Source organism: Lissotriton vulgaris, chromosome 3_1, assembly GCF_964263255.1.
Source record: "Lissotriton vulgaris chromosome 3_1, aLisVul1.2, whole genome shotgun sequence".
Lineage (NCBI taxonomy): Eukaryota > Metazoa > Chordata > Amphibia > Caudata > Salamandridae > Lissotriton > Lissotriton vulgaris.
The window spans coordinates 507,956,906-507,977,280 of NC_141689.1; the positions used below are offsets into that span (position 1 = coordinate 507,956,906).

Below are 20,375 nucleotides of genomic sequence, written 5' to 3' on the forward strand. Positions count from 1 at the left end.
AGTATAATTATACAATTGTGCATCTTTCAGGAAAAGATCAAAACCCTGCTGACTACTGTATCATAACTATGTCATAGCATCACTCCTAAAGCGGCTGATGTTAACTTCATAGAAAAATCCCTGCTGCCATATCAGTGTAACAAATCATTGCTGCCATGAGCACTGAAATAGATTTGCTAATAATCAAAGACATTATTGCACATCAATCTTAGAGAAAACATACTCGTCCTCTTCATGATGACCTTAACAGCCAGAAATTCAAAAATCTGTAGGAAGCACTTTCAGATACTCTAGAAGACATTATATTATGAGACTCGTCATTGTCAGACCTGAGAGCCTGAGATAAAAAGTCATTCAACTGGCACATGAGGGACATTGTGCAGTTGTTGCTTTTAAACAAGCCCTTTGGGACCGAGTGTGATTCCTTGTCTTGATGAAAGAGTTGGGAAGGAATTAAAGGCATGTCATTTGTTTAACTGCTTTTCATGCAAAACAACCCCACATCCACTAACCATGTCTGATCTTCCAAAGCTTCCATGGGATAAGATTGTAATACATTTCTTTGGGCCCCTTGACAATGGACATCATCTACTAGTAACCGTCAATAAATACTCCAGTGTTCCCCTTGTGGAAGTTATGTAGTCAACTACTCATGACAGGCTCATTGAGAGATTGGAAAGTGTTTTTGCAGCATGAGGTGTTCTTTTGATTTCGAAATCTGACTATGGCTAGCCTTTCAATAGTCGAGAACTTAAGGACTTTCTCACTCACCTAAATGTCAAGCATCAGAAAAGCACACTGGCCCCAGGCAAATAGTGTAGTTGAGTGAGTTAAGAGCACTTTCACGAAGACCATTCAGAGTGCTGCGATGGAAAGGCTTGAACTCAAGGCAGTTCTTCACTCTACACTTTGTCCATACAGGTCAACTCCTCATTCCACCACTTTCATATTTGGGATAGCCGTGGGAACCAAATTGCCACAATGGACCAATGAAAGATCTAATTACATTTATTAATTTCACACTGATTTGTCTCACAAGTGCAAAATGAAGACCTATGTGGATAAATGTTACTGTGGAAATGCAAATCTGATGCTCCTTTTAATGCTAAATCACTGAGGGTTGTGACTAGCAACGGTCATGGTGACTGCTAATCCTCCTGAAAAGTCCATCACAAGAGATTCCTCTTATTTCAAACACCTGCCTTGAGGATTGTTGACTCCAGACTTTCAGAGAGAGACCCTTACATCTGGGAGCCAGGAGAGCTCAAAAAGAGCACATGTGCCTGTTGTTGATGCCTCTTCTATATCTTCTCAACCATAAGCAACACGATTGATTTGAGCACCTCGACGAATCATTGTGGAGTTATTATGCATATATGTATTTCTTGTGTACTTTTATTTTAACGAGGGGGGGAAAAAGCATTGTGTTTGTTAGAGATAGAGGGACCCCTCTTGTCCCTGACGGACTCGGTAGAATAGTGACGTAAGTGATTTAGTGTGGTTAAGAAAATTAATGATGTAGTATGTCAAGTTAACGGTTACACTCTGAAGAATAAAGCTGTGTAATGCTATATATAATAAATATATAGTTGTATAAACATAGACACATAAATATATATGTGAGTGTATGTTTATATATACATATATAACAACATTTGTTTGCATTTGTACTACTATAAAAAGCATAGATATATATTTCTATATCTATATAACTATATAAATATCTGTGTGTGTGTGTTTATACACACACAGATATTTATATAGTTATATATATATATTTATAGAAATATATACCTATGCTTTTTATAGTTGTAAAATCCATATCCGTTAAATTGATGGTCTATTTCAAATCTGTCTTATGACCACAAGTACCTCTTTTTCAAAGGAATCACAGGGACAAGCTGCCCCCAAGGGAACCATTCTATTTTAACAGTATATCCAAAGCATCCTTGAGCACACTCCTCAGATTCATAGGAACCATCATGCACTTTAAGTTGGGTATTTTCTTTCCAGGCAGTATGGAATGTGCAACCCTTCAAGCAACACAGTCTTTCACACCAGTATTCAAGAAATGTGTTGCTCAACACTGTCCATCCCATGACTCTTCCATCAACATCCCTGAATTGGGATTAATAGGTCTGAGTGTGGAACCCACACCACTCTCTTGTCTTCAGACATTTATTCGTATTTATATGAGACTCACATACACTCTTCCGTCTGCATGTACTTTGTAACCATAATCTGGTGTCAAAATCCCCAATTAAAGAAACATATAGCAAAATACACTCACACCCCAAGATTGTATCCAATTTACCCCACACGTATCCTTTGTGAAAATGGGTTGTTGGTTGACTGGGGTGTGAGCCCTGGCCGGGCAACAGCCACAATCCCTTGCAGGGTGAACTACAAAAAGTCACTTAGGTAAACTGTGCATAACCCTGGGTAGCTTTGCACAAAAACAAACCAGACTAAACTTGGAGACAATGTGTTAAAGTTTTTATGCAGCACACAAACAGTTATAAAGTGAAAACACAACACATGAAACATCCAAAACCAATTAAAAACAATTGAGTATATTGTGATAAATGATTTGGTACCAAACCAACAAAAATCCAATTTGTAGAACCAGAGTTATGAATTTTTCAAGTTTTTAGTAAAACCTCGAAGGGCCAACCACCTATATCTAGTCACACGAGACCTGGCCAAAGTAAAAAAAATATGGCTCACCGCAATGGAGCACAGTTCGGATACAAGAAGTGGATTTGTCCCGGTCAGCACTTACCTTCAGACTTATAGAAATTCTTGAGAAAAATGTCCTGAGAAGGAAAGGTTCAGCAGGGCAAACTGCAGGAGATGACTGATGAGGGAATGTTGTTGCCCGATAGCCTTGGGGCGAAGCCACATGAAGATTTTGTTATTCAGACGTAGTCTCTAAAATGAAGTCAAAATTCTCCAGCAGGATGAGACAGGGGGCTTTAGTCGAAGACAGCCCCATGAGGCTGGATACCCCTTTAGCAGAGGACCGCTGAACCAGGATTTCCTACTGTGGAGATGAGTGTAGTGGGATAAGCCACAAAGTCAATCCTACCAGCGATGCAAATCAAGTCGATCGGCAAGAAGATTGGTCCTGGTCTCATCCTGATTCTCAGAGCAGTTTTTAGCCAAAACATTTTCAAGTCCCCATTTTTGGACTTTGGCTATCTGGGCTCCTTTAGCACCACTTCTAAGGGTCTAGGACTACCTCAGATTGGGTCATGGTGACGGCTCAAAATAGAGGAAGCCTCTTGTGCCCCTGTGGCTCTAAACTGGAGGTGAGAAAACCAGCAATTACGAGTCACTGGAGGTTTCGGGACAGTTGAAGATCGAGTCCTTGTTCTCAGTTAGCAGAGCAGCAGGACAAACAGGGTATGTCAGCTGTCTTGTAGACCAGCGGTCCAGCAGAGTTGCATTCCTTCTAACAGCACCCCAGTCCTTCTTACTGGCAGAGTATCCACAGGTCCAAAAGTGTACTGAAGGGTCGGTCTGAAGATCCTATGTGTATACCATGGTGCCCTTATTCTGGAAGGTGGGAGAAACCGCTGGATAGTGTCTTTGAAGTGCATGCAATTTCCTGATTTCCCTGCCCTGGCTCCAAGCAGGCTGCAGTGGCAATGCATGGTTGTTAGGCCCTTTGTTTGAAGGCAGAGCACAGGCTATTCAGTTGTAAGTAGGGCTGTGCTCAGCTCTTCCCTCCCTCATCCTGCCAGAAGATGGCCCATTGAAGCACACCTAATGCCTCTATTGTGTGACTGTCTGGGAGCAATTCACAAAGTTTAACTGTCAGCTACACCCAGTCATGTAACACAAGACAGGCTGCAGGCACAAAGGGTCAAAGGCGCAAACATGCCAACTTTATAAAGGTGGAATTTTCAATTTTGCAATGAAAAATAAAATTTGACTTTACCCTTAAAGATGGTTCATCATTATAATTTCATAGGTACCAAACATGACAAAGGGCCTGATTTAGATCTTAGTGGAGGGGAATACTCTGTCATGTTTCCGACAGCATATTCAAAGTGCCAGGATCTAATAAGGCGCTTAGCTACCAGCTCTCAATTGGAAATTAAAGCTTATTAAATGTAGCAAGGAATCCCCAATGTTACCCTAAGGGAGGGGTAGGCCTCAGAGTAGGGAAAATTAATTTTGGAGTTTTGCACTACCTGGACATGTCAGACTTAAAAGTACATGCCCAACCTTTAAATTACACAGAACCCTGCCCTATGGACTACCTAGGGTCTAGCTTAGGGGTGATGTATATGTAATAAAAGGAGAATTTAAAGCTAGGCAAGAGGCTTTTAATGCCAAGTCGACATGGCAGATTAAAACTGCATTCAAGCTTGAGTGGCAGACGTGGGACATGGTTTAAAGTGCTACTTAAGTGGGTGGCGCAATAAGTGCTGCAGGTCAACTGGTAGCATTTAATTTACAGGCCCTTGGAATATTGTATACCACTCTACAAGGACTTATAAGTAAATTAAATATTTCAAATGGGTATAAGCCAATTCAATCATGTTTTCGGAGAGCACAAGCAATGTAGCACTGGTTGGCAGTGGTAAAGTGTATAGAGCCCTAAGTCCAACAAAACAAATCCAGCAAAAAGTGGAGGGAAAAAGGCAAAAGGTTTGAGACGCCCCTGCTAGAGGGTCAGATCCAACATCCTTGAATGTTTATATATTAATTATTGCCACCATGGAATCTTCCATATAGACATACAAACACATTCACACAAACACCTTGAATGTCATTCTTACAAGAAGGGATCTTATGGTTTCATAATTCCTAAATCAACCTCTGCAACACATTCTTTCTTTCTTTTCTCACTCATGTTGTCTTCCACCATAGTCCTCAATATCTAGCACATCAATATCTTTCTCAGTATTTATATTTCCTACTGGTCTTCCACATTTGCAAAATCTGGAAACATTGAGCGCTCTGATGTCACCAATCGGTCAATAAGCAACACTTAACAAAGCCCTACAGTCAGCGTCGTACAGTCATTGTGTTCCTCATTTGTTGGATCTGCCCACATACCAGCACACATACAATTGGGCAATACGTTAACCATCTTCAGCTAGCCTACGGGATAGTCATTTTTTGCTGAGTTTCAAGCAGTAAGAGTGACAACATTTTGGGTGTGTACTTCGTTACCACTCATCCGGAGGAGGTAAGAATCCAACAGGCAAATATGCCCATCTACAGGCATAGCACACAGTACAACACCTGATACCAGCATTCAGTCCATAAATAGCAAGTCCCCATTCATACACAACAAGGAGTTGCCAATGAAAAATCATGTAAACAGAATCTAATGTCCTTTGTAGATCAATTTGTATTTCTACTCTTTGCATGATTGAATCCTTCTGCGCACTGATGAAATACATGCTTCCTCTGTATGACTCAGTAAATAGGCTCTGTGTGGGCAGGCTTTACTAAATGGTGCTTTTCATATACTCATGGCTATATTAAGAGGGTCTTTTCAAGCTTCACATAGTAATGCGTCACCACACATACAATGATTACTTACGCAAAGGAAAACAGCATCTCATTCCCTATGTAGATCAATGGACTCATAATCACATTTAAATGAATGTCCTAATCTTAGCAAAATCCCATGACATTTCTACTTTGATAGAGACTCAACAGGGATTGTATCTGCACAATTTTGGTTAGCTGGCTCCTTCTGTGCATCCTTCAGTGTGAGAAGTGCATCTTCAAGTTCAATTCATAGGTTCTGTAGTGTGCCACTTGCCACAGAAATACATGCATAATATGCATTCAGGCATCTTGATGCCCAGTGCAGCTTCAAAACATAATGAAAGGACCCCTGAGCACATGGTTCAGATGACAGAAGATTTAAAAACTGCCTCTTTGTGGTTCTTTGTGCCCAGCCCCCTATTTCTCTACATCAGTGACACGGTCTGTTGCTGACCGCTCTGTGCCTGAGCTCTGCATTGCTGATGCACCCAGCACCCCCTGTACACTTGGCTGACGGAGGAACACTGCGAGTACTGGTGTGCTCCAACCGCAGACAGGAGACCTTCTGCAGGTTCTTGGGTCATGTCGCACATGGCAGCCACACAAACAAAGTGTGCCAGTGTGTCCTTGCTATCCTGAACCTAGTATTAGTGAAGGGCTGCCATCATCATGTCATACAGTAGGAGGAATGGTGGCACTTCTGTTACTCCTCGTGAGTTTCCTTCGTGTGCTGGGGAAAAAATATGCAGATACTTGCAGGCCTACATGATACTGCATGCCCCATGAACAGGAGAGGCTGAATGTGAGGTGGTAATAGCGACCCATCCTGGTGTCCTGTCATGCTGCGATGCATTTTCCTTGGAAAAGGCGTACAACGGAGTACAAACCATGACTACGCCACTCCCAGCTAGTGGCGCTAACTCAGCCATAAGCCGGTAGCTTACTGCAATCTGCACCACCCACATGAGTTGGGTCAAAGGATATCAATTGGGCACCTCAGACCCAAGAAGCAGCACAAAACCTTTGAGATGAGCAACAATAATAAAGGAGCTTCTGCCAATACACCAGGGCATATCCCAACACCAGTCCCCACACTGGTTACCAACCTGGTCACTCTGCAGCCTCATGATCAAGGACAAGGTTCAAAATAGCTGCCACAATTTAGCATAAGGATTGACTCGGCCACACCTGCACCCAGATGGTACATGTGGGTTGCTTGCTTAATTAATTACTACAAGGACACAAAGGGGACTGATTGAGGGGTGAAATAAACTCTTCAACTGCATTTGGTGAGGAAGAAAATCTTGAATGGTTCTGCCTCCTTTTGAACAGTGTAGGCGAACTTGAAAATGTTAGATGCTCTTTGTACACATTTAGACTTACAGAGGAATGAGTCAATCTTTTTGAAATGAAGCAGACCTAACAAAATGAAGGTCAGTCGATATATGTCTCCTATGGGAGGCAGAGGGAAAATGCAAACTACTGCTCCAAAGATGACCCACACAAGGAAGTGCAAGCACCGATTATCCAAGGATGTCACTCAGCTATACTGCAAAGGTTCTTCCTCAAGAAGCTGGGCATCTCGCTGCATGAAGTATTCACACTGGCAAGAAACAAAAGGCTGTTGAATAATCGAGCAAAGCAAATCGATTCAGCATTTGCCAAAGTGACGGTTAAAGAGAAGCCTTACAACTGCCTACCCAATCCAGACTAAAGAGGTTGATGCCATCCGAAAGACGTAAAATGCATATTATGTGGACAATCCCAACAAGGGGAGAAGAGATGATGGGACGTGTACATGAATTGTGAGGTTCCATCCCCTCAGCAGCTGACTGTCCAGCATGAGGAAAAAACTTGGTAGGCATGTGGCCGAAATAAACTAGTTTGTGGCGGTGTGCTGGGCAGGTCAACACCCATGAAACATGAGACAACGATGCAGCATGGAGCAAGGCTTATTCACGGTCACATTCTATGAACATGTGAGCTACTTCATCAGAGCAGCCGACAGTAGGAGATGGACAACAATGAGGAGATATTCCTGATCGCATCTGCCACTGATTCGAGATCAAAATTAAGTCACCCAACATGCAAATTAGGAATGTGGAACTGCCTATTAGGTGTATATCACCAAACAGCATTGTGACAGCAAGAAGGCTCGAAGGATGCTTGCCTAGTTGATTAGATCAGAGAGGAAAAGGGCTGCTGTTCTGTAATGCCTTAAAGGCAATGCATAAGGCTTTCAACCAAATGTGCTTCTCCATAGGTAGCCAGTGCAGAGTGTTGAGAGCATGTTTGGCTGATGAGTATTAGGCTAGTCTAAAAAGCAATCTAGCTGCGGAGTTCTGAAGTACCTGCAACTTTGCCACAACTGATTTGTTTGATCCAACCAGTAGCCCATTGCAATAATCGAGTTTTGATAACACTAAAGCTGACACCACTGTTTTCTGCAGATTTGTCGGTATAAATGGAAACACTTTCCTCAGAATTTTCAAAGTGTAGTAGATAGATCTAATTAGCATTTTTACATGCTGGGAAAAGGATAGGGTGGAATCTATGATGACTCCAAGATTTTTGGCCTTAGTGACTGGGGTGGGAACTGTCCCTAACTCCGATGGCCACCATTCTGAGCACCAGAATGATGTGTCTCTACCAAAAAGTAGGACCTCTGTTTTATTTGAGTTCAACTTAAGGCAGTTTTCAGCCATCCATTTGCTGACACATCTAGTGTAACAGATCACTGTTATAATTCATTGATTTTATCTCAGTCTCCTCCCTCTCTCTTTGCGCCTTCTCCTCCCCTTTCTTTGGCACCTTCCCTCTTCCCCCTCCCCTTCCTCTCCTTATTCCTTGCCTTTGTAGGGGTTGTTTTTTCCAAGATTGCCGGTGTCCTGAAGTAGGGTCTCTCCCACGACGCTGTGCAAGCAATCCTGTAACTGGAGTAGTTTAGCCCTGTGCACTGTGGAAGTCCTTTTGTCTTTGTTTAGTGCACTTTGGAACCATCTCCAAGGAGCGCCTCACTGTGTTTTCTCAAGCGGCTTGGGTGTCTACTTCCCCAAAGATTTTCTCATCACATGAAGTGAGGTTTCCTGAAATCCCGTGGCTGGAGTGGTTTCACCCTGCGCACTGTGGAACTCTCTTCATTTTACTTGGTGCACTGTGGAACGTTCTCCAAGGAGCTCCTCACGGTGGTCCCTCACACAGCTCTGGTGTCTACTTCACCGAGGTTTTATAGTCACGTTAAAGGAGGTTTCCTTGGTTTTATGTCGGTGTTGGCTCCAGCTAGTTGTGTTTAATAGAGTATCTCCACACACAGTTTCCGCGACCTCTCAGGCATCTGCACTTGGTGAAGTACTTTCTGAGTCAACCGTGAGGAAGTTTTTTCCTCATGCAACGCGCCTGCGTCAACACCTTCGATTTCCGGTTCCCTGTGGGGTCTTCGTCCAGTTTTTGGCGTTTTACTTTCAGTCAGCACGCCCCCCAGCAGTTTGCCACACATTCCCCTCACAGAGCAGTCAGAAAGAAAGACAGGGAATCATCCAAGCTGTAGAAACCTCTGAATGGTTGGCCCCCATTGTGATCACATCTAAGAAAAATTGTGAAGATATCCGCATGTGTGTGGATCTGAGAAGCCTGAATGCTAACATATGGGTCGACAGGTACCCGCTCCCCAAGATTAATGAAATGTCATCGTAATCAATGGAGCAAGGTTCTTCACTGTCTTAGTTCTCACATCCGCGTATTATCAGGTACCCTTACACCCCGAATCACAATTTTTAAAAGCGTTTACCACACCATTTGGCACATATAAATTTCTGAGGATGCCATTTGGGTTGGCTTCAGCCGCATCGGCCTTCCAAAGAATAATGCAACATGTCCTGGTGGGGGTAGACAAATCCATATGCTTTCAGGATGATATCCTTATCTATGGGTCCAACGAAAAAGAACATGATTTCAATTTGAGAAAGTGTGTGCCAAGGTCAGAGAAGCAGGTATCACTATCAAGAGGAGCAAGTGCAAGATTGGAGTGGCATCGGTAGATTTTCTGGGTCACACACTCTCCAGTGAAGGTATGAAACCCAAAGTGGATCTTATAGAGTCAGTAGTAGAAGCGCCTGTACTGGCAAATAGAGAAGAAATAAAATCATTCCTAGGTCTAGAAGAATAAATGTATCAAGAACTTCGCAGAATTAGTACAACCCATACAAGACCTTTTGAAGAAGGAAGCTAAGTATGTTTGGTTACCTGTCCATAACAGTGCATTCACAAACCTCAAAAAAGCAATTGCAATGGCACCCTGCATAGGTAACTTCGATAGTACAAAAAACACTATTCTCACCACTGATGCCAGCAATAGAGGCATTGGCGTCACTCTCTCTCAGATACAAGACGGCAATGAAAAGATTATAGATTTTTCTTCCAGAACACTCAAAGAGGCAGAAATTACCTACTCTACTATAGAGAAAGAAGCTTTATCCTGTTTTTGGGCAACTAATCACTTCAAATTCTTTTTGTGGGGCATACCGTTAAAACTAAGAACAGACCACAAACCCCTGGTGTCTTTATTTACATCTAAAGACATTGAAAAGACCACACCCAGGATTGGCAAATGGCTGGTTTCTTTGCAAAATTTCAATTTTAAAATAGAGTATGTTCCAGGCAACAAGAATCATGTGGCCGACTTTCTTTCTTGTCTACCCGTAGACAAGCCCAGTGAGGGAAACATATAGGATTTCGAAGTACTACAAGTTACCATCCCTGGCATTCTAGAGGACAAATGGAAGAAATAATCGATGGAGGATGCCAGTTTGAAAGCTGTCGCTGAGAAAATCAAGAAGAGGTGGCCAAAGAAACTAATGAGTTGCAACCTTATTGAAATGTAAGAGAAGAGTTATCCATAGCAGCTTCCAGTATATATAAGTCTGATAAAATAATATCTCCTGAGAGCCTCAGAAAACGAATATGTGATTTAGCTCACTAAGGCCATTTGGGAAGCAATCTTACCAAAAGTAAGTTAAGGTCGGGTTATTGGTTTTCAGGTATGGACACCCAGATTGAAGTTCTTGTCAAGGGGTTCCATGCGTGTGGAATCAATGACAAAACTAAGTGTACTAGGAGAATACCCCTAGAACCAGTACAAGTTCCTAATAAAGCTCGGGAAAAAATAGACTTAGACATCATTGGCCCATTACAAAAAACTGGGTTGCAAGAAAGATTCATTCTTGTATTATTCGACTACTTTTCCAAATGGATTACCCTCAAGTTTGTAAATAATATATATACCAAAGCCATTAAAAAATTTCTGTCAGACACATTTGCAAATGAAGGTATACCACCTACACTCATCACAGACAATGGGGTTTAGTTGGTTTCGCAGGAGATGAATGAGTTCCTTGCCAGCCTGCCATAAAACCCCCTCTCCACCCTATTTAACTGTCCTTGTGCCAATGGGTTGGTAGAACACTGCAAAAGAATGATCAAAGATGCTTTACAACGAGCCATAATATCAAGTTGCACAAGCACCCTCCACAAAGTCAATTTTCAAAGACGCATTTCCGTAGGATAATGGTATTGTTCCAAGGTTGTTACACCAACTTCAACCGTAGATTCAATCGGAGCTTCAAAATATGGATCCAAAAACAAATGTTTTACTTCAAGTTCTTTATTAATCAAACATAGTAAAAGTTTTCCAGCTTTACACTGCCGACACGTGTTTCGCCCTCTCCAGGGCTTTTTCAAGGCTATCTTTGTTAGTCTATACAGGTCTGGCGTCGGAGAGGTCTATGTTTCAAAAGATACAAGTATGAAGCGTCGATATTAAAGATCCTATTAGGTGTGGTGATCACAGCGAGCTATCCAGTGCCCGGCAGTGGAGACGTGACGCTGGTGAGAACGAACGTAAAGACTTATCAAGGTCTTCTAGGAACCTTTACCCCAGTAAGATAAGAATCATCTCCACGCAGCGAGTCGTACTACCCTACAAAGGCATATCTCTACAACTGTCCCTATGTCTTATAACACTCTTCGTGGGGCCTAATATTCTGAAGGCACAAAGGTGGAACTTATATCTGAAATAGCTCGCTGTGATCACCACACCTAATAGGATCTTTAATATCGACGCTTCATACTTGTATCTTTTGAAACATAGACCTCTCCGACGCCAGACCTGTATAGACTAACAAAGATAGCCTTGAAAAAGCCCTGGAGAGGGCGAAACACGTGTCGGCAGTGTAAAGCTGGAAAACTTTTACTATGTTTGATTAATAAAGAACTTGAAGTAAAACATTTGTTTTTGGATCCATATTTTGAAGCTCCGATTGAATCTATGGTTGAAGTTGGTGTAACAACCTTGGAACAATACCATTATCCTACGGAAATGCGTCTTTGAAAATTGACTTTGTGGAGGGTGCTTGTGCAACTTGGTTGTCTTTTGATTCGTGGTACTTGCATTAAGTTGCATTGTTCAAACACCCCTGGTGGTGGGTGTTTTATCAAGTTCGTAGTGCACCTCTTTCTGATACTTCATGCATAATATGTTCAGTGAGAATAATCTTTACAGAAGGTGCGGACGTTTTCTCTGAGTGAGGAACACTACCACCAAGTTTTGTTGTATAACGAGCCATAATAGCCCATAAAGCCACTGTTCAGTCTATTTAGGACATGATTTGGTCGTATGACATAACTCCAAACAGTGTTACAGGGTATTCCCCTTTTTGTCTCTTAAGAGGGCGCAAACCTGGCTCAAAACGTACGCCAAATTGGTTATTTGAGGACAATTCCTTTGTGTGTGATGAGAAAAAAACTCAAAGGATTCTGCGCCACCAAGAGAAATATAAACATGATTATGATCACAGATGAGGAACCTAGACACGTGAATGGAGAGTAGGCCAACAAGTTCAGGTGAAGAAACCTGATGCCAGCTCCAACAGATACAACAAATGTTATGGTTCAGAAAGGATAAAAAAAAAATTGTCACCAAGGCAGATGGCAGGATGTGGAGCATGGACAGACTAGTTCCATATTCTGCGCAAATCACCAGCAGCAAGTCCAACTGTGTCTCAAAGGAAATATCCGATATGTTGGATATTAAACGCAGTGAGCGAATTGTTAGATCTCCGTAGTGGCAGAAAGGTTATGTCATGAAATAAGTTTCAGTTTCTATGAAATGTTGTGTTGGTATTATTATAGGAAGGAAGATGTGTTATAATTCCTTGATTTTATCCCAGTCTGCCTCCCTCTCTCTTTCCGCCTTCTGCTCCCCTTTCTTTGGCACCTTCCCTCTTCCCTCTCTCCTTTCCCTCCTTGGTTTCTCCCAAGAAGGCACTAAGAGTGCATGATAGAATGTTGAGATGTTTTGACCTGTGGAGCTTGTGGGTTGACAGTTGGGGAACTGCATGGTAATAAATCCACTTACCTGAAACTACACCGCCTCCTGGATTTACTTACTACAATCACAAATGACTCCAAGATCTCGTCTGTCTCATATAACATGCTACCATCATCCCCCTCTAGCTGGACTATGGCCAGAGGAGCTCACAGCTGGTGCAGGAGTGTAGCCAAGGTTCTGCCAGGCCTATCAACTCCCCATTTGTCCTCACCCTTGCATGTTTATGTATCTGTTTCAGTTTATGGTCTGTGAACTCTGTCAATTAGCTCACAATTTTGCCAATATGCATGCCTCGGTGCAGCAAATTAAATGCACTTCAAATACTTTTATATCTGATTCTAATCTGACAGCCTCATGCAAACAGTTTTACAGACCATATATTGCTTGGTGATACACATCCTGCAGATATAAGCCTTAATGGCTATCCACGTGTTACCCAACGAATCAGCAGAGTTTTCATTTAACTGAAAGTAGGCTAGTAGTCACCTCACACACTTGTTGAGCCTCTGGGACAGTTAGTGTAAGATCACCTTTACTCTCCTATACTGAACTCGGTTATGCAGTTCACCAGAGGGTTTAAACCAAAATAGCGTTAAGCTGGCAATATACATGAAAAACCCTAAAACTACTTGGTTGAAATCCCAGTCCCTAATGTATTTAATGGGAACTGTCCTCTCATTTTGACAATGGAAAGACATTCATACAAAGTAAGCTTTCCTTCCTGGAAAAGTTCAGGGCCTAATGTCTGACTGGATAAAATGAATACCTGAAAACCATGCTGAGAAAGTCTTGTACCAATTTTTGCACTTCCTACTATGACAGCAAAAGTGCTTCTATAGCAGAACCACCTGGTGAGTGTGGGTGTCCACTCAGAAATGGCGCCCCACCAAAAAATACACATATGTATATATATCTCGTTATTCTACTCGACTTTGGATGAGAATGGCGTTTTCTTCATATATATATATATATAGATATATTTTCCAAAAGATGCCCCGTAATTGAAGACGCACTCACAGTAGATGTGTTCTTCAAGAACTTTCATTTTCAAAACCGGCCTTTTTCTTCCCAATAATTCTTGTAGCCTGACGCGTTTCAGAGCAGCTTGCTCCTTTCTCAAAGGCATGCTGGCAGTTCACGAAGCTTCACACACCCTCTCGTCCCCTCTTTATTTTGAATAGTTAATTACCCTCCGGTGGGTGTCCATTGATTTGCGCTGATGCTGCATTCTGGGATTCGAAGTATGTGCAAATTAATTCTCACCCTCCAGTGGGTTCCGTGATTTCTGCCTCAATAACCGCATATTAAAACAATGGAAGGCGCCAACCCCATCGGGGAATGGCGTCGTTAGTGGCAGCAAAAGGGCCGACCCGGAGCCGGGTCACTTCCGGTTTGCGTGACCCGGAAGTGATCGTCGCGTCAGGACCAATGGGGACAAACGCCGAGGCACGCCCCGGAAGCGTTAGTAGGGCGCGAGGCTTAAAAGCCCGCGACCAGCTTAGAGGCCCCCTCTTTGTCCGCTGATCATCCAGGAGTCGGACGTCTCCAAGAGAAGACATCGTGGGAGCATCGCGTTCGAGTCTACAGCGAGAGTTACCCCGACTCGTGGTTTAGGTTAGCGGGCCTTGCAGTGTGTGCTAGATTCCCTTAAATTTTTTCAACTTTTCGTGCCTAGTTTCTTTTAAATCTTGTTGGCAGGGGGGGGGTTTGCTGCGGTGAATCCTCGTGTCCGGGGGGAGGGCGAGCGCTCGCGCTCGAACATCCGATTTCCTGGGCCCGGGCCCATTCGCCGCGCGGTGGGCCTAAAAAAGTCGTTGCGTCTCGCGATAAATTTTAACAGTGTTTTCTTTAAGTGCAGGATGCCGTCGAAGAAGGTACCGAAAGGTAAACAACCCGCAGCCAAGAAGGAGGAATTCCTTGCCTTTACCGAACTGCTGGAGTTCACAAGAGAGAAGGGCATGGATTGGGTGCTGAAGAACATGAGAGATGGGGCTAAAGCTGATGCGAACTCTCAGGAGGAGAGGGGGAGAGGCAAAAGAGCGAAGCAGACCCCAGAAAAGCTTAGAAGCTCGGCAAGAGGCAAGCGGGCTAGGCCAACGGATTCACGATCAATATCACCAGGTGAGGAGGAGGCGCCAGAGACAATTGATTTGAACTCAGGCGCAGAAAACGACCCAGATGACGCCGATGGGCAGTATGAGGCAACTAGGCCTACACAGATAGGAGGGTTCCCCGTCACTTCTGTGGGGGGGTCCGGTCCGCACGGTATGTTACCGCCAATAGTGGCGCAGCCGGGTAGCGGAGTATCGCAAGTTTGGGTTCAGCCCGGTGGGGTCGCTCAGTTACCAGGGATGCAGTTATATGGGTCACATGGTCAAGCGATAGGTAGCAGCCCGGTAAGCTCAATGTTTCCTGCTTACACAGCTCACGGGTCCCCCTTAGCAATGACTGCTTTCTCTAATCTGGGATGTCCAAGTCAGGGCTCAAGGGCGAATGCCGTGGGTGAGGTTCCGGGTCCCTCTAATGGCCAGATGCATGGAGGGTTTGGGGGGCAACCAGCTGGTTCCCCGTTATTAGCTTTCAGCCCTCTAATGTTCGGTTCTTCCTCGATGACCTTATCGCCATCCGCGGGGATAACCTGGCACGTCCCTGCAGATATGAAGGACAGGATTCTCAGAGGCGAATACATAGAAGTGTTCGACCTTATCAATGCTGGGGTGGCGGCCGGGAAGTCCAAAGCCGGAAAGGAGGGGGATTACAATCAAAAGAAATCATGGGTAGAATGGTCCATGAAGAATTGGATCACGGGATTTGCAATATATGCCGCTGTTATGCTTGAGAAATACCCTGTTTTAGGCCCACAAATGATGAGCTATATATCATTGATTCATGGAGCGGCAACGGAGTTTCCAGGCCAGGGGTGGCTGAAATATGATAAAATGTTCAGGCAGATGAAGGCAGTTCACCCGGGTATAGCTTGGGACCAACGGGAGATTAATTTGTGGCATACAGTCTTTTATTCCACCCCTTCAACGCCTACCCCAGTACCTTCAGCTCAGAGCCAGTCCTTTCGGACTGACAAAGGGGTCGTTGAGAAAAAACAGGCCTGCTGGCAGTTTAATAGGAATGAGTGTACCAGGGGGGTCTCGTGTAAATTCAAACACTGTTGTTCCTACTGCGGGGGTACCTCCCATCCCGAGATCAGGTGTTTCAAGAAAACCGGTAACCCCAAAGAACAAGCTAGCCACGGTGCCCCAAAAGGGAAGCCAGCTAAGACCCCCGACAAAACTCCCAACTCCAATTAAGCGGCATGTCCTGACACACCTCCTCAGTAAATACGATAATCTTGGGGAGGCTCAATTCCTACGGCATGGTTTTACAATTGGCTTTCGTATCCCGTCTTCTGCCCCCCCTTCCAATGTCCCACCTCGCAATCAGAGCTCAGTGTTGCGAAATATGTAGGCAGCTCGAGAGAAGATCATGAAGGAGGTAGCATTGGGGCGGGTTGGGGGCCCTTTCACAGAACCACCTACCCGTAATTTGGTTTGTTCCCCTTTGGGTCTAGTTCCGAAAAAGGAGGAGAGTAAATTCCGTCTGATCCATAATCTGTCGAGTCCCCCAGGGCTCTCTGTGAACGATAAATTAGACCCGGATCTGTGTTCGGTGAAGTATACCAAATTTGACACGGCCATTGAGAAATTGCAGGCATTCGGGGAGGGAGCCCTAATGGCTAAAGTCGATATTGAATCAGCCTTTCGATTACTGCCCGTGCACCCGGACGACACCAGGTTCTTGGGCTTCACATTTGACGGTAACTACTTTCTGGATTTGTGCATGCCTATGGGGTGTTCTATTGCCTGTGCAGTTTTTGAGACTTTCGCTAGGTTCCTAGAGTGGGCGGTCGAACAGTTTCTGGACTCGGATAACTCACATGCTGTAGTCCACTACCTGGACGATTTTCTGTTCATGGGGCCCGAGGGTTCCCAGTCGTGCAGGAAGGCCCTGCTGGGCTTCCAGCGCTTGGCTGAGGCGCTCGGAGTACCCTTGGCGGCGGAAAAAACCGAAGGCCCGACCACGTGTTTGACCTTCTTGGGAATAGAGATTGATACGACAGCAGGAGTGTGCAGGCTGCCAAAGATCAAGGTCGATGCATTTAGGGCCGCTATTGATGGCTGCCTGGGGGCAAGGAAGGTAACCTTACATCAGCTACAAGTTCTTCTGGGCCAACTGAACTTTGCTCTGCGGGTCATACCTATGGGCAGGGCCTTCTCCAGGAGTATAGCGAGGGCGATGTCCGGTTTGGGGGCCAAACACCACAGAGTGAGGCTCTCGGCCGAGGTTAGAGAGGATCTTTTGATTTGGAAAAGTTTTTTGAGGGACTTCAATGGCACGGTATTGTGGCGAGCAGCCTGTTCCTCTAATACGGATCTTGAGCTATTTACCGACGCTGCAGGTAGTATTGGTTTCGGAGCTATATTCGGTCCAAAATGGTGGATGCAGTGCTGGCCGGATGACTGGATCGAGCGAGGCCTGACTACTAACATTTCCTTCCTTGAACTTTTCCCCATAGTGGTAGCTTTACACCTGTGGGGAGATCTGCTGGCAAACAAGAGTATAATATTCTGGTCGGACAATATGTCCGTAGTCATGGTGATTAACAGCCAGAGGGCCACCTGTGCTTGGGTACTCAGGTTGTTGAAAGAATTGGTTTTGCAATGCCTGAGCCATAATGTCCAATTCACCGCGAAACATGTTCCAGGTGTAGAAAACAAAGCGGCTGATGCATTGTCTCGTTTTAAGTTAACAGAGTTCCGGGAGCATTGGCCCCAGGCGGAGACGTCAATGTCAGCCTTCCCAGCGGAGCTATGGAAGTTTGGTGCCCCACAGCCCCCGAGTTGGTAGCTGCATCCTTGGCCCCAAGGACTATGAGTATGTATCAGAGGTCATGGGAGTCGTATATGGCATATCTGAGGGGGGTGGGCGTAGCAGACATCTTTGACCCCCTGAGTGTATTAGGCTTCATCGTGCAGCAGAAAGGGCAAGCGAAGTCGGTAGCATTCATGAAGAGGCAGCTGTCGGCGTTAGCATTTTATGCGGGTCTACGGGGGGTTCCCGATCCGACAAAAGATCAAAGAGTTCGAAGAGCAATGAAAGGTTGGGAGCGCCTAGCGCCTGGGGAGAAAGATTGTAGGAGGCCGATAGATGTAGAAAAACTGATAAGAATCTTAGGAGCTCTCCCCTTCGTTTGTTTCTCCCAGTATGAGACACAGTTGTTCCGGGTGGCCTATACCTTAGCTTTTTGCGGGGCGCTGCGAATTTCAGAATTACTTCCGGCGTCCAAATCGGATAAGGAAGGGGGTCTGAGGTGCTCTGACCTAATCGAGTCCAAAGGTGTCCTGCGGCTTAGGGTGCGGAGATCAAAGACGGACCCGCTGGGTAGAGGTACCTGGTTGCAACTGGGTAGAGTAGAGGGTGAGCCCTTCTGTCCGGTCAATTTGCTGAGGGTATTTCTCCAAGTCAGGCCCCGGGGAGCAGACGAGAGACTTTTAATTCATGAGAATGGGTTGCCACTTACCAGGTTCCAGTTCACTCGAGTAGTAAAAATGGCCTTAGCCCGGATCGGAGTGGATCCGGCTGAATTTTCATCACATTCATTTAGAATTGGAGCAGCGACAACGGCTGCTGGCCTAGGCCTACCCGAGCAGGTAATCAAAAGGTTGGGTCGCTGGAAATCATCTTGTTATGAACGTTATATTCGCCCGCAATTAGTCTAATGTATCTTCGCTTGCTGTCCTTTGTGAGAATCGGCTGCCAGTATCTCTTCACATTGTACTCCTATTTACTTTAGGTACCTCCCCTAAAAGAACCCAAATCTGTTGGTGTGGCCACTCTTTCATTCGCAGGACCGGGGAGCATTTCGAAAAGACACTCAGGGACAGGGTGACCATGAGGCGAGGTTGTGACCATCATTGGGTGGGGATAGGCGGGCAGCGCCTGGCGGACGTCACGAGGGATGTGAAAGCGGCTTTGGCAAAAGGCATGCCTTTGCCAGATGTTTTCGTGTTGCACTGCGGAGGCAACGACATGATCCCGGGCGGTAGGAGAGAAGTGAAGGAGTCCCTATTTTCTACCCTAGCAGCAATCAAAAACATTTTGCCAGAAACTATAGTTTTGTGGTCAGAAGTCATCCCGAGACTCGTTTGGGCTCGGGGCGCACCCATGAAGGCAATAAACAGATCCGTCAAAAGGCTGAACCAATCAGTGGCGGAAATCTTGAAAAAATCGAGTATTACAGCGATTCGCCATAAATTAATTCAGGCAGAAAGGCCGGAGCTATATGCAAAGGACGGAGTCCACCTGTCGGAGGCGGGTATGGAGATATTCATAGAAACAGTTCTAGGAGCCGTCTCCGAAGCCCTTGAGCGCAGGGGGGGGGGGTCGAGTCCGCCAGTAAGCTCCTCGTCCTGTGGCGGGGTTCCGGACAAGAATACCACGGGAACTTCTTGTCTAGAGACAGTTAACTCTGAACAGGTTTGCTAGATCAGTATGGACTCTGGGCTGGCGGGAGAGTTGGGGCCGACCTGCTGGTGGCCTTGGCTTTTCAGCCCTACCCCAGAGGCCGCTGGTTGCCCAAGTGAGCGCTTTCCTCACCTGCGGCCCCGTTGACCAGAAGGGGGTTAACGTTATGGGGCAGGTGATCTGGATTGTGGCCTGCTGGCGCAACCCTGAAGTCAAATAAAAGGCCTAGTGGAATGGGCGGTGAATGTATATATTGTATTATAAGTGCAAGTTTATTATTAAATACTGCATTGGAATATGTATGAATAAATAAAGACATTGCTGGGTCAATGAGGTAATTGACCAGAGAACTTAAAATAAACAAGCAGCACACTGCAGAAAATCAAGTACGACTCCCGAGTTTGATGTGGGGTTGGGTCCTTGTAAAGCATGCAGTGTGGCGGGGGGAGAATGCACTTTGTCTGCCAGCTATGGAAGGCGCCAACCCCATCGGGGAATGGCGTCGTTAGTGGCAGCAAAAGGGCCGACCCGGAGCCGGGTCACTTCCGGTTTGCGTGACCCGGAAGTGATCGTCGCGTCAGGACCAATGGGGACAAACGCCGAGGCACGCCCCGGAAGCGTTAGTAGGGCGCGAGGCTTAAAAGCCCGCGACCAGCTTAGAGGCCCCCTCTTTGTCCGCTGATCATCCAGGAGTCGGACGTCTCCAAGAGAAGACACCCACCCACCCATCCCTATTATTAAGGATTCAATTAGGGCAATAGCGGGGTTCCGGACAAGAATACCACGGGAACTTCTTGTCTAGAGACAGTTAACTCTGAACAGGTTTGCTAGATCAGTATGGACTCTGGGCTGGCGGGAGAGTTGGGGCCGACCTGCTGGTGGCCTTGGCTTTTCAGCCCTACCCCAGAGGCCGCTGGTTGCCCAAGTGGGCGCTTTCCTCACCTGCGGCCCCGTTGAC

General features: G+C 45.4%; 2 protein-coding genes across 2 annotated transcripts in view; one reads left to right on the forward strand and one right to left on the reverse strand.

Moving 5' to 3' along the window:
* The window catches only part of PDE8B (phosphodiesterase 8B), a 1,129,923-nt gene that overhangs the window by 281,501 nt on the left and 828,047 nt on the right, over nucleotides 1–20,375 (reverse strand). The gene's annotated exons all lie outside the window — the stretch shown is intronic.
* LOC147726696 (uncharacterized) lies at nucleotides 17,959–18,672 on the forward strand. The gene has a single exon (XM_086962732.1). The coding sequence runs from the start codon at nucleotides 17,959–17,961 to the stop codon at nucleotides 18,670–18,672; it is 714 nt and encodes a 237-aa protein (XP_086818858.1).